This window comes from Lepisma saccharinum, chromosome 20 (assembly GCF_977018435.1).
Source record: "Lepisma saccharinum chromosome 20, izLepSacc3.1, whole genome shotgun sequence".
NCBI classification, from domain to species: domain Eukaryota; kingdom Metazoa; phylum Arthropoda; class Insecta; order Zygentoma; family Lepismatidae; genus Lepisma; species Lepisma saccharinum.
This window is the reverse complement of record NC_139248.1, coordinates 40,421,084-40,447,102: the sequence shown is the minus strand read 5'-3', so window position 1 is coordinate 40,447,102 and position 26,019 is coordinate 40,421,084. Positions and strand designations below refer to the sequence as shown.

The window sequence follows — 26,019 nt, the reverse complement described above, 5'->3', positions numbered from 1 at the left end:
GATAAAAGAATTCGACTTTCCAAATATAAATTTTTAAATCTGAATTTAAAAATAATGGCACTTAATGCTATGATAATTAAGCATTCGATACAAATATCACTCAAAACATAGAAATGCCGACCTACAATATGGATATTATTGTTGATTTGCAAAATATGTAGTAAATATACTTCTTCCCTTTCTCCGCTGTTAATAGTGAAGAAGGAGAATAATAACATTTGCATAAACCTAACATAGGAACTGAATCGACTATCACAAGCAGAAAATCAGTCTGGAATTATCTATAGCTCTTGTCTACTCTCACGGCGGGCGCCCTACATGCTGGCAAGGGAAGTGGGAAGCAGGGAAGCGACTAATCCAGCCCAATGAGAAGAAATACAACAGCTCGTAGAACTACGTGCACGAAGCACATCCTCCCGCGAAGTCGTTACTTGCCATCGCTGTTGTCTGGTTGGTCTGCTGCGTATTCCCCGCTCCTCACTTCCCTTGTCAGCATGTAGGCCGCCAACCGTAAGACTGAACAAGAACTATAAACAAATCAAGAGCCTCCGGATTATTTTAAATATAGCTACAGTCTGTAGAATATTGCAGTTGTTAATGAAACATTAATGCACAACCTAAAATTCTTGCAATGTATAGCCTATCCTTTTCCGCAGATAGGATAGCTAATGCTAAAAATGTAGAGGAAATACACGCTACCAGGCTGACTTTCGTTATAGGATGTAAGATGTTGCAGCTCCTTTCCAATCCAAGGAAAATCATGATTTCGGATGAGGTCAGAAATAGGATTGGATAAGTTCTTATCAACGGCGATTGTCCCTTTACTATAAATAATTGCAAATGAATCTCGAGACGAAAATGACTTATACTATGTATTAATATAATCGCAATGTGCTTTCAACTGGAATTGATTGAATATCTTGATAATTTTTGGAATAGTGCATTATGCTTTAACCTAACTAAAATGGGAAAACTCATTGTCCAAATGCTCACGTCCAGAATTTCAGAACTTAATCTTAATTACAAGTATAGATGGATTTCATGGGACGCCGGGATGCGCTCAGCCGCCATGTTTGCGGCCAATTTCATTTGTTGTTTGTGTGGAAATATCTACCACATAGCGTTCGTTAGATCTGCACAAACTGCACGTTTGTTTTAAATCACAAATGTCTGTGTCAGTACCTCCCGCTCGCCCACTTAAATTCCGTATACTTACTAGAACTGGCCTCAATCATGGCTGCTAGAAGCCATAATGCAACAGATTGTGATGTAGGTAAAACATACGTATAGTAAGTAAGCCTATTTTCATTATTTTTTTCAGGTGTATTCAAACATGGGCAGAATGCTCACATTGCCGGTTGGGGACATGTATCTCAAAAAGGGTTTTACAGAGCAGTACTTAGAGATGGACAAGTGACGACAATGTCGAAGGAGCAGTGTATAACAGAATCCAAGTATTCAGAGAAATTCTTAGGAGAAGATATTTTCTGCGCTGCAGCACATGGTGACGATTCCTGTATAGTATGTGTGCTATTTTGTGTGATATTCACTTATATACTCTGTCTCTGGGAACTATGAAGCAGAGGCCGCGGATAAAGATACAGAAGGGCGGAAAGTTATCAACTGGAGTAAAGCAGTCCGCGCTGCTGAAAACGGCTGGTAGCTGTACTCACTTTCCTCTCACGAGTTCATTCGTCGAGACTTCTTTAGTCACATTTGACGCAGATATATTTGTTTTCATTCGTTCGCTCCAGATATTCCCGAGACGAAGTGTACCTGACATCAAATACTAGAAGACAAGCCAAAAAAGAAAATACAACTTATAACTTAGCGAGCATCAGTGAGGTTTCTCTTCTGATCAGAAAATGTGTTACAAGGATATGTAAACACGATGGTTATGTATCATTCATTCAAAGTGCTCTTTTCAGAACTTGCGGAACATTACTTCCGATTCAATTGTAATAGAGTACCTTAACCTTTACTCTGCCGAGGGGGTCGTCAGAAAGTAACCCCGGTTTCGCCGAGGCCTTTGGCGCGAATTTTAAATTCGTACACTTATTTGACAAAAAATGTTATAACTCGTAGTCTATTTGACCAATCTACTTCGAGTAACTTTTGTTTTTCAGCTAAGACATCAGAGCATGCAATCGTGCAGAAATCAAAACACCAAAGCAAATAAGAAGTGTTGGGTGGGCCACGGCCCTGAACTTTCAATGAAAAAAAATATAAAAAGGGGAGTTTGTTTCACATATTCGATAATGTAATGCACCCAGGAACATGAAATGACTTTCATTCGGTTGAGAAAGGAACATGCTTTGAAAATAAGGCTAAAGTTTGCGTCCCCTTGTCAAAATAGCGGGGGAAGAGGGGAACACCCCATTTTCATTATTTTTTCATTGAAAGTTGGGGGCCGCGGCCCACCCAACCCTTCTTATTGCCTTCGGCGTTTTGATTTCTGCACGGTTGCATGCCCTGATGTCTTAGCTGCAAAAGAAAAGTTACCCGACGTAGATTGGTCAAATAGTCAACCAGTTATAAAATTTTTATGTCAAATAACTGTACGAATTTAAAATTCGCGCCAACTTTCATACGTAACTTTTGAACTCGGAGGGAGGGGGAGGGGGGATGCATCCACATGACGTGCCAAAGCATCGTTTAACCCACTGTAAGTGTTTCCAACCGAACAGAAAAGTATCAATATAATAAAGAAACAGGAATTTTGTAATTAGCTGCATGGTCGAAATATCCACCAAAATACGAGTAAAGGTTAACGTGCTTAAAAAAACCTTCGAACATGTTAGTTCACATATACTAAAGCCGAATGTCAAGTAGTAGTTGAGAATCCAAGGTGTGTGCTTGTGTGTGAGTGTTATCTGTTTATATCAATAGTGCCAATGAGGAAGAATGATGATTAATTGTCTGATTGATTTGATTTGTTTTAGTTCACATTTCTTCCACTATTGGCTAATCGTGAAAACGATGATAAGTGATGAAACTGAGAAAGAGTCCTTCACAACGAACACCCACCCGCAAGCTGGGATTCGAATAAAGTGCCTTTACCATAGTATCGCGCTGCTCATGTGCTAACCACTTCGCCACGGAGGCCTGCAGGGAGAATGATTAGTTTGAATTTTTAAGTCCACTTTGTCCTTATTAGACTAATCGAGGTAGGAAGAATAATGACCTAATGAAACAGATGTGAGAACAAACTAAAGATGACATTCGCTCAAAGATATGTTCACATGGCTTTTCTAATTACAGATTGACAACGGAGGACCTATGACAATTGATGTTGCGAATTCAGTTCCCAAAACGGAACAAATAGGTAAATAATATTTGTGGTAGCTTTAAAGAGAATAATTCATATCTTTCAATGACAAAACTCTTACATTGTTTTAATTGTGTGTATCGTGGAGGAATAGGCAAATTATAAGTATTATAAATGGGATGAAAAATATAATTTATGCTGATTTGGACTAGTAGTTTCGAGATATAATTTGATTGCATTTTGTCCATTCGGCTCTAGTTGCTAAATATACCGCCTAACGAACTTTGTTTTTATCAGTTTCTTTACCCAGCATTTTTGTTAATAATTTGTACAGTGTCTGTCAGAAGATTTAGTACAAAGACATTTTAAACTAGGCAACCCATCTTACGCAAGACGATGGTGGGTTGCGTGTAGAGTTAGGCTCAATTTCAGGGTTGCCACATGCAGAATAGATATTTATAAAATACGCGAAAGAAATAAAAAAGTATTATTTTATAAAAATATAAAAATATCACTATTATATCGCAAATGACAAAATTCTTTCTGAAAAAAAAAATAGGTTTTCTAGCATTTCATCTTTGATGAGTCTACAGAAAGGAAAAGAGGTGAGAGGAAACTAAAGGTGACAAAGGAGAGCAGAAAGAGAAAGCGAAAGGAGAAGAGGAAAACGAGAGGAGAGAAGATGAGGGGAGGAGACGAGAAAAGGGGAGTAGAGAGTAGAGTTAGAGAGGGAAAAAGAAGAACGAAAAGAAGAGGAGAAGAGTGCAATGGAGTCGGAAATCGAAGGGAGAAGAGGAGTTAAGAGGAGTGGAGAAGAGTGGGATGGAGACAACATGCGAGAAAAGTAAGGAAGGCGATATGAGATAAAAGCAGAGGAGAAGCAGGTGAAAGAAAAAGGAGAAGGAGAGGATAAGAACTGAAGGGACTGGAGACGAGAGGAGAGAAGAGGTAGTTGCAGAAAATATCGTCTTGGCGTCAGGAATAGATGCATTGATCAAATTATTGACATGAAACATTCAATAACATTTTAAAATGTATTAAAGAATGTATTAGATTGGTGCAAAATTCCATTTGGCTGAATACAGAGCAAGAAAAATCTTCCTCGTAAGATCTTTGATTTTACCTGCGATTATATCACTAAAAACATGAATGTAATTTTAATAGTTATCCAATTTTTCTCCACTTCTCGGTTCGTTGAAATGGAGATTCTGTAATTTAATATCTCATCTTCCCCCATAGTTAATTCCAAATTGAAAAATTCCGTTTCACACGGCGTGGATATTGAACACAATGGGATATGTCTAAAACTTACGAAAATGTTCTGCCACCGGAGGGGTTTGAATCTACGACCATCAGGTTGACAATCCTTAACGTTTACCACTATCCTACAAGCTTTTGCTCCTGAAAGCAGGTAGAAGGAGCTGCCCAATAAGAAATGTAGATGCAACTCTCCTCCTACGTGTAATGTGCAAAGAACACTTGTTTGTAACAAAGTAAACTAAGGCACGCGTAGTACGAATCGGCGAAAACATTTAATGGAGAATTGCACATGATGAAAACTTTTCAGTCGATATTTGCATTGAACTCGATTGGAAAAATGGGTAAAATTGGTATGTCTTGAATTGCCACAAATATAAATAGTTATTTCATTAATATTTGCCAAAGTCTTTCAAGCAGTACATAATTATCGTTAGAGTATCATAATTCACGATCTTATACATGAAAATATCCTTTTGAAATTGTGTCAATTCATTTTTCTTATATATATAAATTCCAAATGCAAAACAATGTAAAGACTTTACTCTGCTATTACAAATAATGTCACCATGCTCTTCATTAATAAAAAAAGAACTAAAAAAGAGAAAACACCTCATAAGAAGAATCGAACCTGAGACCACTAGAAGCCCAATCGAGAACTCTAACCACTACACGACGCCCTTTCCTTTCGTTGTAACAACAATTTTTAAGTATTCTGTCCCTCCAATGTTGTAACTGTCGTTAGGTATACATGTAGTTGAACTGTTACTTTAGTTTTTAATTGCTTTCTTGTAGTATGCTTGTTTACTGACGCAGTCTCGTGTCCAGAACATGAAATGTATTTGCTGTTGCGTAAGGTAACACGAAATCATTACACCGCTTGCCAACTGCCAAATGTACGAAATGTTATACGTAAACAAGCGGAAAATTGTATTCATAAAATCACGTCACATTTGACAGTTTTAGTTAAGAGGTAGATAAAGCTGACCAATGTGAAATGTAGATGCAGACAGTTCTGGACACGAGACTGTGTCAGTAAACAAGCATTTCGTCTGTTAAAGTATCACAGGAAGAGAACATCGTCCTGCAATGTTCAATCCTCTAGATATTTTCCATTAATAATGTCTAATCACAATAATAAGTTGGAAGAAATAACTCGCAGGAAGAAATAATTTTCACAACTACCAATATTCTCGTTTTTCATCATCACTTCGAAACTTATTTCTCGAAGATAGCTGCTATACTACAAGAAACCAATTCAGAACTAAAGTAACAGTTCAACTACATGTATACCAAACGACAGTTACAATATTGGACGGACAGAATACTTAAAAATTGTTGTTACAACGGAAGAAAATGGCGTGATGTAGAGATTAGAGTTCTCGATTGTGCTGCTAGTGGTCCCAGGTTCGATTCTCGTTACTAGGTGTTCTCTTTTTTTAAATTCTTTTTTTATTAACGAAGAGCATGGTGACATTATTTGCATTAGCAGAATAAAGTTGTTACATTCCATCTGGAATTTATATATATATATATATATATATATATATATATATATATATATATATATATATATAAGAAAAATGAATTGACTCACGTTCAAAAGGATATTTTCATGTATAAGACGGTGAATTATGATACTCTAACAATAATTGTGTACTGCTTCAAAGACATTGACAAATATTAATGAAATAACTATTTATATTTGTGGCAATTCAGGACATACCAATTTTACCCATTTTCCCACTCGAGTTCAATGCAAAGAAACCTCCACAAATATCGAGTGAAAAGTTTTCATAATGTTCAATTGTCCATTAAATGTTTTAGCCGATTCGTACTACGCGTGCCTTACTTTGCTTTGTTACAAACAAGTATTCTTTACACATTACATTTAGGAGGAGAGTTGCATCTAAATTTCACATTGGGCAGCTCCTTCTACCTGCTTTCAGAAGCGAAAGCTTGTAGGGTAGAGGTTAACGTCAACCTGATGGTCGTAGGCTCAAACCCCTCCGGTGGAAGAACATTTTCGTACGTTTCAGACTTATCCCATGATGTTCATTGTCCACGCCGTGTGAAACGGAATGATTCACTTTGGAGTTTGTGGAAGGGGAAATATTAAATAACAAAATCTCTATTTCAACGAACCGAGAAGTGGAGATAAAAATTACATTAATGTTTTTAGTGATATAATCGCAGGTAAAATCAAAGATCTTACGTGGAAGATTTTTTCTTGCTCTGTACTCAGCCAAAATGCATTTTGCACCGATCTACGTAATACATTATCTAATACATTTCAAAATGTTTTTGAATGTTTCATGTCGATAATTTGATCAATGCATCATTTCTTTACGCTGAAATGATATTTTCTGCAACTACCTCTTCTCTCCTAACATCTCAAGTATCTTCTGATCTTCTCTCCTCCTTCTTCTCCCCTCCCCTCCTTCTCCTCTGCTTTTATCTCATATCGCCTTCCCTACTTTTCTAGCATCTTGTCTCCATCCCACTTTTCTCTACTTCTCTTATCTCCTCTCCTCTCTTCGATTTCCGACTCCACTGCACTATTCTCCTCTTCTTTTCGTTCTTGTTTTTTATCTCTTTTAGTCTACTCTCCACTCCTCTCCTCTCTAAATTCCTCTTCTCTTATCTCGTTTTCCTTCTCGTGTCTCCTTCTCATATTTCTCTCTTTCCTCGAATGTTTTCCTTTCTCCTGATTACTTCTCCTATCTACTTCTGTCCTCTATTTTCTTCCCTCCTGTACTTTCCTCTTCCACTTTCTCTCTTCTCCTCTCTTTTCTCCCCTCCCGTTTCCTCTCTCCTCTTTTCTTTGTGCAGACTCATCAGCAATGAAGTACTAGAAAATCGATTTTCTTTCTTTAAGGAAATATTTTTCATTTGCAACAAATGTAATAGTGATATTTTTTTCTAGTTTTATACAATAATACTCATACTTAGATTTCTTTCTTTCGCGTATTCCATAAATATATATATTGTGCATGTGGCAACCCTGAAATTGAGCCTAACTCTACACGCAACTCACCAGCGCCTTACGTAATTTGGGTTGCCTAGTTTAAAATGTCGTTGTCCTAAAACTTTTGAGAGACACTTTACAAAGTAACTAGTAAACAAACCTACATACCTCTTCCTATTTTCAGCTATGAAACTTAATGGTACAATCTATGTTACCAAATGTCTTGGTTGTGGAGCGTCTTGAGTAGTGGAGTCAGGTTGCCGAAGTTTCTTTTCTTTTGTTCGGGTTCCGGCTACACCATGTGTTTCTCTTCGTCTTTCTTATATTATCAATTAACGTATAGAGACGGAGAAATGACGTTAAAATTTCAAATACAAACGTACGTACAATTCCAAATGTTACTGTTATACCGAAACGAAAATGAGAACAATGAATATTATTTATTTCACTTATTTCCTTTGTTCTTGTTAACAGGTATTCGAAGCTTTGGCGTTGGATGTGCTGACGAAAGCTACCCTAGTGTGTTTATCAACGTGTCGTACTATCTGGATTGGATTTTAAAGAACACACTGGATGCCAAGTACTGCAGATATTGAATTTTCAGTACATAAGAATGCCTCATAGCAATTTTGTATACTTATGTAAGCAATGTACGTGTCAATATTTAATATTTTTATTTTTTTTAAGAGATCTAATTGATTTTTACATCTAAATGTTAAATGTTCTATATTGTAAAGTAAATGGATGTTAATATTCTATGCATCATTGACGTGTAATTAGTAGACTGGAAATAGTTTAAAATATGTTAATTTGCATGCAGAATAATAGAATGCGGATTTCTTCATGTTGAACACCTTTCATGTTGTCTATATTAATTTAAAAGTGCTATTTTTGGAATTTAAATCTCACATAGGATATGGAAGAAGAAGATTATGGTCTTCAGTCTGTAAGTATTACTTTACAATGAAAATGAATTGACTTTAAAGACATTTACCTGAACATTGTGGTTACTTTAGAGTTAGCTACCGAAATTCCAGCTGCTAATTATAACAATTTAATTACAATCTTATTATTGGAATAAATCCTAAATGTATTTTGTGGAACAAATTTAACAGAATGGATATAAATAACTGATAACTTTTATTAAACGTTACTAAAAACAAAATTTACTCACATGTTAGTTGCATATAACATGATGAACATTACTTGTTCCAGACAAGAGCTTTTATGCCTTTGCTGTAATACCAAAAAGCAGTGGCGTGCATACAAGCATTGCTTCGGAATACAATATGCAATAACATAACAATATATTATGTCATTATAATCACACGCTTATTCAATAATATCTAGATAAAACCGTCACATTTCTTCGGTACAAATAGAACAAATACCAGTTCCTGCAGGGCTGCACTGAGGTTGAGCCAAAGCAATCATCCTCTCACATCGGTTAAGCAGTGGCAGACAGTTGCGCGCACCTCAATGTCACGGGCCTATGTTCGTGTATTTCTTCTGCAACCGAAGCTATTCGCGATTAAAATTACCACCTGAGTGCTAGTGTCGCTTCCAATATGGCCGCTCTACGTAGGATAGATCCTTGTTTACATTCAGTAGTAGTACGTAATAGCAGCGTGTTGTCATTGCTAGTATGGAAGAAACGTTTAAATTACGCGTTATATTTAAATATTGCGAATGCGATGTGAATTCCAGAATCTATAATGAAGGTGAAGCTGTTCTGAGAGCGAAGTATTTAATTATGATAATAAAAATAACACTGAAAACGCAGACGAAACTAATGTATACGCACTAGTTCATCGAAGCAGTGCTGTTTCATCTGCACTGCACCTCGGTTGTAACTGCCTAACTGGGGCTTTCAGAAATGATTTGAAAATAAAGCAATTCACCTGTATTGCAAAGCTTGGGCAGGAAATAAATGTAAACATGCCGTTGCAGTTTTTTCCCCAAAGAGGCAGGCTTGTTTAATAACAGCACCGGATAGTAATAACAATAACAACAATTTAATTGAGGCTGTCATCAGCCTTCACTGAAAATTGACTTACCGACTGAAACAGCAATATTAGCATGTCAATTATGTTTTTCTGACTTACCTTTATGATTACAGACATTATTAATTCTCAAACTATTTTCATCTTCGCACTTAATCGACTTGCACCTGCTACAAATTACATACATACGTAATATATTGTTTTCGAAAAAAAATGTTATATTCATAAAGAACAATTTAAAACTTACTTTCATGGCAATAAAATCATCTTTCCGAAAGCGGAACATAAAGTGAACAGACTCGTGCATACTTTGTAATTTCCTTGCCGCATTTCAGTTATGCCAATCTTGTCAATCAGTTCTGTTTTCCCTGATTTATTTAAACATTTAATTTTGTGGATTCCACGGGGTGGAAAACTTATGTAAGCTTTTCACTTGTCCTGAACCACAAAACGATTTAGACCAAAAAACTGAACAGTAAACGCTACTTTTTCGCATGTTCCCCATGCTTTGAACAGTTTCAACACGGCGAAGCGCAGCGAAGTGTCCTACGTGGAGTTATTCCTGAAAATCTCACCAGATGGCATATCGGATACTTTTAATCGCGAATAAGGCTGAGAAGTTAAGTCCCGATATGCGCAGATCGCTGCGGAGCACTTCCTCTTACGTCATCCTCCCCACCACTCTTCTACTCAATGGTCTGGCGTTGAGAGTACTAGTGGTGCCAACTCAGCAAAATTAAGCAAAAACAAATATGACAAACGATTTTCACTGTTTAGCGTGACGGTGCATGTAGGCTCCTATTATATCAGTTCAGTGGTTCATTTTATTTAATCCGGTCTTTGAAAATGCGTGCGGTGCGCCGATCGTAAACTGTAGTATTACGCACGTGCGTTAAGGTTTATAACGAAGAGAAACTACACTGCGAATGACTTCATTTTCTGAATGCGACATCGAGCAGTGGCCTTTTTTTTTCTTTTCTTTTTTAACTGAGTGGGTTGGTGGTTCGTTTGTTTATCGTACAGCAATCACTACGAGAAGGCAATCTGATAACATTCTTGTCTCTGTTCTTTTCTAAAGCATTGAAATGTTGTTGCTCTTTACTCTTGGCTGCATATTTTTGAAATGCAAGCTCCTCTTTTATATCTTATCGATATCAGTATGCGAACAATATTTCACCGTTGTTTAACCCTATCTTTCTTTATCTGACGTCACAACTGCAGGCACTATTTTCAGATGTTTTTGTTTTCGGAGGGGTTTCTCTGCTGTTGAACTGGTGTGTTTCTTGTGTATGTTTGCGTGTGAGAACAATGGTGAGTGCGTGAGGCGAATTATGGGACTGTTGTCTCTGAAAATCAAATCATGCCGGTTCAAACGAAATCCACAATCTGTTCTGGAAAACCCCTTAGACGACAGGCAAGAGAAATTGTTTACAATGTTGCAACATATTTGCGAAATCAGAAGAACTTAAATTAACTTAAGTATAATGTTGTCGAGTCCACAAGCGCCGCCACGGGAGTATCTAAATGGATGGTTTATCAAGTTTTAAAAGAAGGAAAAGAGTCGTTGGCGAAAGGTGAGCTGAAATTCTGTACTCCGACAGGTAGAAATCAACCCAGGAAAAAAGCGAATACAAACCGATGAGTTTACTAAAGGTGCAATTAGGCGAAAAATCCACGAATTTTACACACTAAAGAAAGTAGTTCCAACATTACGAAAACTTACTGCAGCTATAGCCTGACAAGTTAAGTCCCGATATGCACAAATCGCTGCGGAGCACTTCTTATTACGTCATCCTCCCCATCACTCTTCTACGTACTGGTCTGGCCTTGAGACTACGAGTGGTGCCAACTCAGCAACATTAAGATAAAACAAATATGACAAACTATTTTTACTGTGTAGATTGTCGATGCCGGGTCATATCAGTTTATCAGTGGTTCATTTGATTTAATCCGGTCTTTGAAAATGTGTGCGGTGCGCTGATCGTAAACTGTAGTATTACGCACGCGCGTTAACGTTTATAACGAAGAGAAACTACTGGGCAAATGACTTCATTTTCTGAATGCGACATCGAGCAGTGGCCTGTTTTTTTTTTTAAAGCCGAGTGGGGGTGGGGGTTATTTGGTTTATCTTACAACAATCGCTACGAGAAAGCAATCTGATAACACGCTTGCCTGTGTTCTTTTTTAAAGCATTGAAATGTTTTTGCCGGGTGGAACGAAATCCACAATCTGCTCTGGAAAGCCCCTTAGAGGACAGGCCAGATAAATTGTTCACAATGGTGGAACATATTTGCGAAATCAGAAGGACTTACATAAACTTAAGTATAATGTTGTCGAGTCCATGAGCGCCGCCACGGGAGTATCTAAATGGATGGTTTCTCAAGTTTTAAAATAATTGGATTAGATTGCTTTGTTGTTTTAAGTCCACTTTATGCACAGTAAGGCTAATCGGTACTGAACGTAAAGTTTAAAGTGGGATCCGAACCACTATGTGCCTCCACCGGGAATCGAACCCGGGATCCCTTGAAGGGAGGCCAAGTTTTAAAAGAAGGAAAAGAGTCGTTGGCAAAAGGTGAGCCGAAATTCTGTACTCCGACAGGTAGAAAACAGCCCAGGAAAAACGAATACAAATTTCGTTGAAAATCCTCAGACGATTCCGCTCCCTCCAGGTTGCAACACTGAGAACCAACGTCGCTGCTGAGAATGGAGTGGGGAAATGTGGTGTGCGTTGCGCTACAGCTATTTGCAACGTCTTGTTTTTAAACTTGTCAAGTTATATAAGACAAGACTACATATTAGATTGCAGCAGTGAATATTTACGTTGTCTTTTAAGGTATATAGGGTTTAGATGGAGAATATGTCAGTCAAGGAGAAAGATTCTGATTGAAAATCCCAACATTGCTGAGTGGCGTGCACAATATTTAAGGGACATTCGTGACTACAGAAAACAAGGTAGGCCAATTGTGTATGTTGATGAGACCTACATTCACACATCACATTCAGTATTAGCATGTTGGCAAAGTGAGTGTGAAATAGGGGTAACTGAAGCTATTGGAAAGGGGCCACGTCTTATTGTCGTCCACGCAGGAGGAGAACTTGGGTTTGTAGATAACGCTCTATTAGTGTTCAAATCGAAGCAAAAGAGTGGAGATTATCATGATGACATGAATAACAGAAATTTTTCAAAATGGGTCGATGAAAAACTGTTACCTAATCTTAGTGAAAACAGCGTTGTTGTCGTTGATAATGATAGTTATCACAACGTTCAAATCAATAAAAAAACCATCTATGTCTTCACAAAGCGACATGGTACAGTGACTCTCAGCGACAGACAAACCTGCAAACGAATCTGAAATTGATGCGGAGAATAGAGTGAAAGCATTGTGGACATTGAACAAAAGGCAATTGTACTTAAAAATTCAAAGTGTACCTTATGCGAAACAGCATGCGATTGACACGAAATTTAGAAACGTGGGGCACACCATAATACGACTTTCGCCTTACCACGCAGACTTAAATCCCATTGAACTTGTGTGGTTGGAAATCAAGGTAAGGTAAGGGAATTCATTTCGGATTCACTGGACGCAAAGAAAGAATTGCTTGGGAAATTATTTAGTGAATATTCTGTACAGAAATGGATTAAATGTTGTGAACGCGTGAAAAAAAATGAAGATTCTTACTTTGAAAGAGATGGACTTATGGACAAGCGTGTAGATGAACTGATAATTAGACTTGGTGAAGCCGATTCAGACACGGACACAGATTCATCGGTAGACACAAACTCGGATGAGTGGGAGAGTGAAACTGAAGAAGGAGAACTGGAAAGCATTTAGAAGGTGAGCTAAGTTCTATCGTTTATATATTTTTCATTTTTCTATCGTTTTATTTCATACATTTCTTATGCTGGTAAGAAATATCCCTAATATAACTTTATTTATTTAAGGTTTAAAGGGAAAATATCAAAATGTATTTAGAATTTAGTGTAATCGTTGAAAATTCCCAGACGATTCCGCTCCCTCCATGTTGCAACACTGCGAACCAACGTCGCCGCAGACAATGGAGTGGGGAAATCTGATGTGAGGTGCGCAAACAATGGATTGCAGCGTCTTGTTTTTAAACTTGTCAAGATAGCATCGGACAGGGAGTTCGAGAGTGTATCGGATTGTTTCAACTCGTATTGTTTTCGGTTTTCCGGTGTTTACGGGTTTGGTTTGCCAAATGTATATGAAAATGTGTGAAGGTACCAGGTAGTATCTAGTAATATAGAACAATGTGTACTATAAAAGAGCTTTTGTCCAAGCCGTTTTCTGCCCGTTCTTTCTCAGAAAAAAAATGAAATAATTAAGAATTAACGGCCAACCCCAGAACTACCGAACTTAGTTCAAAAGACTAGTAAATTCACTAGACATTTTCAGTGTAATATGTATACCAAATGTGACTGGTTAATCGGTAGCGCTGAGCTAAATGCGGTGTTTTGCTGGTATTGTCTGTTGTTTGGAAAGCATAGAAATACTTCTTGGACTAAAACTGGGTACATGCATTGGGAAATTTAGTGAAGTCAATAGCCGAACACGCACTGCCTGTTAACCATCTACGATCGTCTGTAGCTATAGATGTTTTTGGGGAAAACAGAATAGAAACTGCGCTTGATGACCAGCTTAAAAATGAAATGAGCTATTACCAGCTGTGATTTTTATCAAGGCAAGCTTGCCCCTTGATTTGCTATTGTTTACTTAAAAATTATATATTCAGTGCTTCGGCTATCTAAATGGTCACCGCACGCCTTGCCAAAACGTCATTGTTGACTTGCACTGGAGTATGCTACAGGTTTTATATTTGATTTTGATATCAGGTGCAATTGATATCATCCCGGCTGTCATGATTGAGCATTTTGACATGTTAAAAATGATGTACAATTTGTGTGCAATACTCCTTAGTACAACAAACTAGAAATAGAATAACAGGTAACCATCTGGGCAACGGTATAATATGCTGGGAACTTCATGAATATATACACTGCTCGAAGTTAGTCAATTTGCAATAGTTTGAATTTGAATTGAGATAGATAATTGACAAGCTTTCCTAGTAGGCACTAAATCGTTAGAAATTTGTTTCACGAATGTTCGTATGTTATAGGTGAGACATTCTCACAAATTTGTATAACGTGACAATTCTAGCATCGTTTTTTATTAACCTGTTAGATGTTTACGAAGATAATTCAACCTATATTTAACAGTAATTGAAAATTTAAATGACATAATTATAGTTTTATTGTTGTGAGTATGGATATGCAATTTTATGATTAGTGTCCATAGAGTAGTAGCATTACAAAATAGTCTAGAGCCAGTCTGCAAGAAATAAAATTATACCCTCTCATGTAGAGTCAGCAAAAATAGTTTCTTCCAAGAAATTTAAGTAATTATTTTGAAGTAATTAAAATTAGATTATTTTTATACAAGTCGAACCTGTTCCTATGAATTATCATAGATTACAAATTATATACAGGGTGTATCAAAAAGAATCATCCAATTTGACAAGTCTATATATCTGAAACAAATATACAAATATTTTTTTTTGCCCATGAAAGTGAAACTCAAAAAGTTTTTGTTGCCTCTTCATAGGTGTTCAATATGCCCCCCGTGAGATACACGGCATATGTCCATACGGTATTCAAATTGTTCCCAAACTGCAGCTAGCATGTCTTCAGTTACAGCTTCCACGGCTGCTGTTATGCGATGTCTCAGTTCATTCATTGAATTCTGTATGGTTTCATGTGTAAACGACGATGCAACACACCCCAGACAGACATCGGGGGCATGTTGAGCTGTCGACCTGCACGACGAACGGATTTCTGCGGACTGCGTGTAAAACATTGACGGACGCGCTCCACGTCTGTGTTGGACACTCGGGGGCGGCCCGGTGATTTTCCCTTACACAAACAGCCTGTTTCTCGGAATTGTGCATGCCATCGTCTAATGCTCTGTGCAGTAGGAGGGTCCACACCATACGTAGTACGAAAGTCACGCTGAACAGTTATCACTGACTCGCACTGCGCAAAACGTAGTACACAAAACGCTTTCTGTTGTCCAGATTCCATTTTTTCCAGAACCGAAGTGGGCGTTCACCGTGTAAAACTTGAGATATTCTTCTTTCCAACAGTACGTTGTTCACTCACATATCTGAAAAGATAGAAAAGATATTATTGTTTAAAATCGGATGATTCTTTTTGGTACACCCTGTATTTTGTGTATTAAAAAAAAGAAAAATACATCCTCGCTACCCCCTTTACACAAAACGGGCTCTCGTAGAGTTTCCTTGGACGCGACTGCCGCTATTACTGCACTAATATTAATAGATCTTGATCCTTCAGATTCAACACTGATAATACTGAGTGTGCTAACTTTGGCCTAAATTATACTACTACAGAAGTAGTTCTTTGCAAGTTTCAAATTTGAGAAAATGACTTAATGTAGCGACAGTTAAGAGAATAGTAAAAAAAAAAAAAAAAAAAACAGTGCAAAAATCGCAAACACTTGAAATTAATGCATTGTTATCAACCAGAAGAATCTTTGTCAGTAGTTGTATTGATGATAGGGACAGGACCGGAAAGTATGAACCCCCCTCCAGCAGCTTTGCTTACACTTAAAACAAGCTCAACATGGCCATATGAGCTTTTTGCTCTAGTGTGGAACCCTGCCTAATCCAAGATTTTTGTAAAAATGCCCTCGGGAATTTCTCAGAAAGTATGACCCTCCTCAGATTGATTTGTTTATACTTACAAAAGGCACTTCTGTGAGATTGTTGTCCATAAACCTGTCAAAAATATGCCCCTCTTGATATTGTATGATATCTTAAGTATAGTAACTGTTATAGTGCCCTAGCATGTATAGATTTCAAAATTTTGTTAATATTGTATTTTTCAGAAAATTCTATTTATAAAAATTATAGAGACATAAAATATAGAGAATCTCGAGTAGAATATGTATACAAAATTTCAAGTTACCCCTGTTGAGAACTGCCTGCCTGCCGGGGGAATCAATATCTTCTGACCTAAGTTCTCAACAGCTCCCAGTTTTATTGCCGGATTAATACTTGTTGGAGCAGTTCCTCAGATTCCTGCAGTGCGGCGCTGGCAGCACCGAAGTGGGATTAATACTTGAGCAAGTTCCTCAGATCCCCGCAGCGCGGCGCTGGTAGTGGTAACAGTAGGATCAATATTTGGAGCGGTAATTCTATTGCCTCCTGAGTTTTATTAGCAGAGCTCCGGCAGTTCTATCAGCAGTCTTATTGACATCAATTAGTTCCAGAGAGTGCCGCGCTGGGGCATGGCGCTGCAGTATGGGTGGGATCAATATTTCGAGCAGAGCATTTCCAACATCGATTAGTTCCAGAGAGTGCCGTGCTGGGAGCATGGCGCTGCGGTATGGATTGCGTGTACGCTCAGCAGAAAAACGGGATGTACGCTCAGAAGAAAATACTTCAGCAAAAATATTAGAGAAGAGCTCATGTTTCTGAATGCACCCCCAACACACCCCCACCCACCCCTACCTACCCACACCCACCCCCACACCCACCCACCCACATCCACCCACCCACATCCATACATATTTACTTGCAGACAAGATTGGACAAGACAGAACAAGATTCAACAAGACAGGACAAGAATAGACAAGATTCAACAAGACAGGACACAATATTACAGGTTAGAACCAGTGCAGACAAGATTCAACAAGGCAGGACAAGAATAGACAAGATTGGACAAGACAGAACAAGATTCAACAAGACAGGACAAGAATAGACAAGATTCAACAAGACAGGACACAATATTACAGGTTAGAACCAGTGCAGACAAGATTGGACAAGACAGGACAAGAATAAACAAGATTGGACAAGACAGAACAAGATTCAACAAGACAGGACAAGAATAGACAAGATTCAACAAGACAGGACACAATATTACAGGTTAGAACCAGTGCAGACAAGATTGGACAAGACAGGACAAGAATAAACAAGATTGGACAATTAATAAACAGAAATTTTGCTTAGCTAAAACAAACAAAGTTTTGATTGGCTAAAGCAAGCAAGGTTTTGATTGGTCCAACAAATCTATATAAGCCAGGGCACAGTGCTGTTTGTTACCATTGCTGGATCGGCAGTGGAACCCACATAGCGGGGGGCAGAACCTGAACAGGCTCCACCAAAGTATAGGAGACTTGAAGCATATAATTTGGCGGAATAACCCAAGTAAGGTCATAGAGACAATATACACTGATGCAATAAAAGCCAATTTTTGGCAGGGGGGCCAAAGTGGTTCCTAAATACAAAATCTCAAGAACTAATTGACATAGAGCTATGCAGTTTTTTTGTCTGCACTGAACCCAACTGATCCAGCATAGAGTTTTGATTTGAACCCCAGGAAATTTTATATAAATACCAAAGCCAAAAATATTAAGTGTATACACACATATATACATACACACATACAAAGCACAGTGCTGAACCCCAACTGATATTTTTATCCAGTATAGAATTTTGATTTGAATCCCAGGAAATTGTATATAATAAACAACAACAAAAATGCCGAATCAAAAATATTGTAATCAATGCAATAAGAATATATCCAGCCCCAATTGGGCCAAGCACCAAAAGATTTGCAACCCAGACAAATGTAGAACTCCCACAAAAATATGCCCCAAATGCCATAGAGAATATAGCATGCAATACTTCATATATACACATAAAAATACTTGCTCTGCACAACCATCCACTTCTGGTCTGAAAAGAAGGCACGAAGCACCTCTTAATGCCAGAGCAGCAAAGCAGCCACGCTATGAACCCATCCGTAGCAGTTTTAATGCCCAACTTAGGGATTATCGGTTTGTATCAGAGCCAAGATGTGGCATTAAGAATTTTTTGAACAGTGTAAATCCTGATCTGCAGGCAATTCTCAATGCACAAAATGGCTCTTATAAGCTGTCCCTCAAATTGTTTGTACAATATAAGAAGCCAAATGACACAAAATTTACACAGCCCCACTTAACAGAAACTGTACCGGTTTATTCAAATGCAAATTCGGACAGAATAATAAGCAGCTTGATAAATCAACTGAATATCAAACACTCTGAATTTGCGGCAAAAGAGTCAGGATGGAGTCTATGTGGCTCTCCGCACAAGTTATATGTTAATATTTCTGAATTCAGGCCATTGCAAGGTTCCACATATTTGCCATTACCTGCCAATATCAAAAACAGAAGAGCTGTGGTCAATATAAAAAACACCGACCAGAAATGCTTTTTGTGGTGTATTTTAGCTGCTTTGTATCCAGTTTCAAGGCATCCTGAGAGAATAACTTATTACAAACAACATGAACATGATTTTGATGAAGCAATGGAGGGTTTGGAATATCCAATGTCTGTTCAGAATATTGATAAATTTGAAAAAAAGGCCAGGCACATCAATTGCAAACAATTATCTATTAATGTATTTACTTGTTCCACTGGCCGTGGCAATTGCTTGATAGCACCTCTCAGAATCAGTACACTTGATGATGAATCTGCTATTCCGATTGATCTGCTTTTAATTGAAGGGGAAGGCACATATCATTACACTCTGATACACAGTCTTGAAGCTTTAGTGAGAACACAACTAGACAAATCTAATAGAATATTTAAGTTGTGCAGAAGATGTTTAACTGTATTTGATGGTCAAAAAATGGTGAATGGGGTTCGGGAAGAGAATGCAGAAATTGCTAAAAACAAGTTAATTGAGCATCTGAAATACTGTGGGAACCATAAACCTGTTCATATGGTGATGCCCAATCCAAGTGAAAATTGCAAATTCAAAAAGTATGAAGCCTCGTTGGAACACCCAGCATATATTGTCTGTGATTTCGAATCGAACGTCAAACCTATTGCATTCTGCAATCCAGATCCCGAAGAATCATCAATTACACCGTACCAGCTACATGAACCTTCCAGCTTTTGTTATACAGTTATACGGGATGGTGTAGCTAGTGAGCCACATTTATACATGGGACCAAATGCCATCAAAATATTTGAACATAGAATAGAAAATGAGTGCCGTGACATAGCATCTAACATCTTATTAAAATCAAAGCCTATGTTGCCTTTAACAGAGGAACAAATTGAAGATTTCAACAATGCAGAAAAATGCCCGGTATGTGATTGTGAATTTTCAGATGCAAATATCAAGGTGAAACACCATTCCCATACAGATGGTAAATTCTTAATGGCCCTGTGTAATAGCTGTAATATTCAGATCAAGAGACCAAGATTTGTCCCCATATTTTGCCATGGAGCATCCAATTATGATTTCCATCATCTGATCAGGTACGGGGGGTTTGACAAGCAGAATTTAAATATTTTAGCTGAAAATGATGAGAAATATATATCTATTAGCAAGATAATTAAAGTTGATGGTGTTCCTATTCACATAAGATTTCTTGATTCTTACAGATTTTTATCGGCTAGCCTGGCTACACTGGCCACTCAATTATCTGATGAACAATTCAAAATCACACGTGCAATGTTTCCAAATCAGGACCTGAAATTAATTAGGCGGAAGGGTGTATATCCATATGACTATGTTACAGATTTTTCTAAATTTGATGAGTGTTCTCTGCCACCGCAAGAAGAGTTTTACAGCAAAATCAGAGGATCTGGAATCACTGATGAAGATTATCACCATGCTCAGTTGATGTGGAACCATTTAAAATGCAAGACATTTGGTGATTATCACAAGGCATATTTGAAACTTGATGTCAGCCTCTCAGCTGATATATTGCAGGCATTCAGAAAATCTTCCATGCAAAATTATAAACTGGACCCAGTGTATTTTTACAGTGCTCCGGGCCTAGCATGGGCCGCAATGCTTTTGAACACCAAAAAGCCATTGGATCTGATCCACGATCAAGATATGTATCTGTTTATGGAGAAATGTATAAGAGGAGGGATGGTGCAATGTTCTCAGAGATATGCCAGAGCAAATAACAAGCATATTATGCTGCCTGATTATGATCCAGCACGGCCATCAAATTATATAGTGTATGTAGATGCAAACAGCCTCTATGGTCATGCCATGATGCAAAAACTGCCATATGCAGGGCTTGAATGGGTTGAAGATTTTAATATTGAAGATCTTCAGGACTTTGATGACAGTGACTATGGCCTCTTCTTAGAGGTTGATCTGACAATTCCAGATAATTTACACAACAAATTTTCTGATCTGCCCCCAATTCCCGAGGTTCAGTGCTCACCTGGCTTTAAACAGAAGAAGCTCATGATGACTCTGGAGCCGAAACAAGACTATGTCATATATTACAAAAACCTCCAGTTCCTGATGAAACATGGTGTTCAAGTGACCAAAGTTGGAAAAGTTTTGAGGTTCAGGCACTCAAGATGGTTGAAACCATACATTGATACAAATACGGAGCTTCGAACATCTGCAAAGAGCCAATTTGATAAGAGCTTGTTTAAATTGATGGTGAATTCAGTGTATGGCAAAACTATTGAAAATGTCAGAAAACATACCGATGTTAAAATAATTACTGACCCCAGCCGGAGCAAAAAATTGGTTGCAAAGCCAAACTTCAATTACAGAAGAATTTATGATGAGCACATGGCACTTTTCAACATGAAGAAAACAAAGATTAAGTTTGATAAACCTATTTATGTAGGGGCTGTGATATTGGAATCGTCCAAATTACATATGTTAACATTGTATTATGATGTGTTGAAACCTTTTTATGGTGATCGTGTAAAACTGATGTACATGGACACGGATAGTTTTATTCTTGATATTCAAACAGAAGATGTTTATCAAGATATGTCACAGCCTGAATTGCTAGAATATTTTGATACCAGTGAACATACAAAGATTCAACACCACCACAACAAAAAGGTGCCTGGCAAGTTAAAAGATGAGACACTTGGTGATGTTATTGTGGAATTTGCTGGGTTAAGTGCCAAGGTGTACAGTTTTAAAACATGTAGTGGTGTTGCTGCCAAAAAGGCCAAGGGCATTGGCAGAGTGACTGTTGACAAAGATCTTGTATTTGAAGATTATGAAAATTGCCTCAAATCCCAGAGTTCAATCAAAACATCGGAAAATAGAATTCAGAGTGAGGATCACTTGCTGACTAGCAATATTGTAAGAAAAGTGGCTCTGGACCCACATGATGACAAGAGATGCATTTTATCATGTGGCATACATACTTTACCATGGGGTCATTGTGATTTGAAAAGTGGCAAACAATGCCCAATTACAGAGCATGATTTGAAATAAATAAACATGCCTATGAACTTATTTGGGTTCAAAAAACAGGCTATTATGGAGCTGCCGACACCACAACCCTCTTCTGATATGCTGTCTAAACTGAGTGGCTTGTTAATTATTCATCTGAACAGCATACTTACAGATGTTGATGATGAAACAGGCAAAATATTGTACATATTTAACAATAATTTAAATCATTACCAATTACCTGTAGGTGGGCAATTGCAATTTATTACAACCCCTGAGGGTGATGTCAAGATTTCAATAGGGAGAAATATTTACAGAATTAAGCACTCAAACATGGTTTCTGGCACTGTATATACTGTTTCTGCTGGTGACTGCTTATATATTGAGGTCCCTGGATCCTATGACAAGCTTATACCTTTTTTATAGAATTAAGAATCAGATACTCTATAATAAATAACCACTAAAACAAAAATGCCTAATGATATATTTGGCCATACAAGACATGAAGATCACAGTGATGAGATTCTGATGCTTGATGTCAGAGTCAAGAAATTAAGAAGTGATTTACAAGCTTTACAAACCACACTCAATGCCAGTCTTCAATTAGAAATTACAAATTTACAATCACAATGCATGGACCCTCTTCTTAAAATTGATTCTGAACTCAAAGTGCTGCTTCAGAAATATACTGATCTGGCAACATTAGATAATTTTCAAAATTTAGAAGAAGCTGTAGCAGCTCTTCAAGCCAAATTTAAGACCCAGGCTAACAACTCTGAGCAATTGAAGCAACAATTGGAAGAGCAGATAAATAATGTCCAGACACAGCTCCAAACAATTGTCAAAAGCATAAAATCACAAGAAGATTTTGATCTAGTGATTTCCACTCTAAAGGAACAGATTCAATCACTCCAGATACCTAATCTGGATCCCTTGAACAATGCCATAGCCGAGGTTAAAGAAAAAATTGAGACACTTGAAAATTTTATGAACAACTTGCCATCTTCTGATGCTTTGAATGCAATAACTCGTAGTGTTGCCAACATTAAGCTGCAACTTGAAACATATGAAGATTTTGGAAAAATTCAAAGTACCATAACCCATCTTGAAGGTACAATAGCAGCAGTGCAAAGTGATTTGGCAAATCTACAAGAAACTCGCCTGCCTGGTATTGTAGACACACTTGTTAGTGTCCAGCACCAAATCACAAAGCTTGAAAACCTCAACACTGAATCTGAACTATCTCATTTTCATCACTTGATCGATGATATTCAAACAAAACTTGAAATTTTACAACAATCAACACCCACTCAGGCAGATATAGCCCTGCTCCAAAATGCTATGCAAAATGTGGCTGATGCTTCTGAATTAAACAATGTAAAATTGGCACTTGAATTTTTGCAAAATACAGTATCAAATCTTCCTACATCACAGGAACTTAAAAATATTAAGAGGGCAGTGAATCGCATATTGAAATCAGAAGATATCAAGAATATCCAGACAGAGATCAAACATCTCACTCAGACAGTGGCCACTCTACCAACCAATCAACATATTAATGAACTGCATGCCCTGTTTGAGGATATCAGAAGACAGGTCCATGATCTTACTGCTCAAAATTCAAAATTGGCAGTTGTTGAAAATTTACAACAAATTGTAGCTAATATCAAGCAACAGCTAGGGACCATGGAATCCAATCAAGCAAATGCTCTGTCTGTTTTTGCCACCCAGCTTCAAGAGATTGTGCAACAATACAAGAAACTTATTGTGGACATAAAGATCAAGCCAGGCCACGATGATGTTGTTAGGACTATCAATGAGCACCTTGAATCTGTAACAAGCAGATTGCTCACAGCAGAAAAGGAAATAACAGGCATAATCGAGAATCCAAAACATACAGTAATTCTTGAATTGTACAGCATCCCCAACAAAGAATATGATTCACCATTTACACCAGGTGGCAAAATATATATGCTGTCCCCTGCACAATTTTATTACCAGTTTTTTGTTGGGGGCACACTGAGACCAATCAAGATCAAATATTGGCTTCAACCACAGGCACACCACTACCCCACCTTATCAATAACAAATGCTGACAACAAACCAAAAATCACCAGTGTAGAGTTAGAGGATTTTACAGACCCCAATACATTAGAAACAGCCTATGCTGAAGATGATGGCTCTCGGGAATTTAAAATACAAATAGGGGACAAATTATATTTAGAAAATCCTGCAGTATCAGCTGCTGAACACCCCATAGTTGCAATATTCTTGTTTTCATATTATGTCTAGACAAATTATTGTTGATGAATTACACAGACAAGCCAGACATAATTATAAGAGACTCCCAGTAGTCACAAAAGGCATAGATGATTTATGGCAGAGCGACTTGATTGAGTTGGCAAGTGGACAGTTGAAAAACTTAGACAAAATCAACAAGGGCTACAAGTATCTACTCACTGTGATAGACACATTTTCAAAATTTGCCTGGGCTCTGCCACTCAAATCCAAGACTGGAAAATGTGTTACAGAAGCCTTCAGGACAATCATCAATCAGAGTGGAAGATCCCCGCGCTATTTGCAAACAGATAATGGCAAAGAATTTTATAATTCAGTGTTTCAACAATTTATTAAAAGCCAGGCAATAAAACATTACTCGAGTTACAGTGATCTCAAAGCCTCAATTGTAGAGAGATTCAACAGAACCTTAAAAAATCTTATGTATAAACAATTTACACTTCAAGGTAATTATAAATGGATTAATATTCTTCCAGAACTTCTACATAAATATAACAACTCTGTCCATTCCACAATCAACATGAAACCCTCTGAAGTAACTTCATCTGATGAGCAAAAATTGATCAGGACTGTTTATTATCCTAGATACCAGCCAACAACAAGAAAAGCCAAATTCAGGGTGGGTGATCAAGTAAGAATCAGCAAATATAAGCACTTATTCAAAAGAGGCTTTACAAGAAACTGGAGCACTGAATTATTTACAGTGGTTCAAGTTAAACCTGGGACCCTTAACACATATATAATAAAAGATCACCGAGGAGAAATTCTCAAAGGCAGGTTCTATGAACAAGAGCTCAGCAAAACTAAACAGCCTGACACATATCTCATAGAAAAAATCATCCGCAGAAAAGGCAACAAGTTATTTGTCAAATGGCTAGGACTTCCAGAACACAGCTGGATCGATGCAGACAAAGTGATAATATGAGCACCTGGGATGTTATAAAAAGGCTGCCAGAACCTGAACAACAGAATAAGAGAAATGGCACCTTGCTGCCTGATAATATTAGGTGTCTTATTGTTGGGCCATCTGCTTGTGGTAAAACTACACTAATGGTTGATAATTTTTTATTGGCACCCAACTGGTTAGACTGGAAAAACAGGCACTTGTATGTTTTCTCTAAGAGCTTGGAACAATTAAAATATCAGCAGCTGATGAAGCTATATGATGGATTGGATATAGCCACTTTTGAACCAGATGTTAAGCCACTCCATGAATGTCTCGATAATTCTGTTGTTGTGTTTGATGACATTATATTGGATAATCAAAACAAGGTTAGAAACTTTTTTACACAGGGCCGGCACAAAAACATAGATTGTTTCTACCTGGCACAGACTTTTTCAAAAATACCGAAGCAGCTGATCCGAGACAACAGCAATTTTATATGTGTGTTTCATCAAGATCATACCAACCTCAAACACATACATGATGAATATGTAGGTGGGGACTTGAGCTACAATGATTTTTCCAAGTTTTGCAGCAGGTGCTGGAACCAGGACAGCTATGGGTTTGTCACTATTGATATGACAAGAACACCCAATACTGGCAAATACAGAAATAAAATCAACAATTTTCTAGACGTAGAGACGTATATAAACAACCATGAAACGACAAATCATTGATGATCTTAAGTTAAGAGATTATCTTGTAAAAAGATTTAAGGGATGGAAATCACAGAACCGAGGAATTAATGAAAAACACAAACAAACAGAACAGCCTGTAATTGATGCTATTAATGAATTAGGTAAAAATATCAAAACTGTTACAGAGCAAAATCAAAATTTGATCACAGAGCTTGTACCTGTAGCTGCAAGAAACATATTAGATTATCCATTCACCCCACTTTCCAGTATTCATACACCTAGTCCTGTTGCTCCTCGAAGAATTGAAGCTACTCAGGATCCTATTGAATTGGGTTTTCTTGCTCAAAAATATTTAACCACACCTAAAGACAATAAAGATGAGG

At 37.6% G+C, this 26,019-nt stretch overlaps 1 protein-coding gene across 1 annotated transcript in view; it reads left to right on the top strand.

Moving 5' to 3' along the window:
• Positions 1–8,482, top strand: part of LOC146003585 (venom peptide isomerase heavy chain-like) — a 31,134-nt gene extending 22,652 nt beyond the window's left edge. Inside the window, exons 5-7 of the mRNA XM_083141890.1 lie at positions 1,322–1,521; positions 3,262–3,325; positions 7,968–8,482. Coding sequence (XP_082998016.1) covers positions 1,322–1,521; positions 3,262–3,325; positions 7,968–8,089 — 386 coding nt within the window. The 3' untranslated portion in view covers positions 8,090–8,482. The remainder of the gene's footprint in view (positions 1–1,321; positions 1,522–3,261; positions 3,326–7,967) is intronic.
• Positions 8,483–26,019: the final 17,537 nt, after the last annotated feature.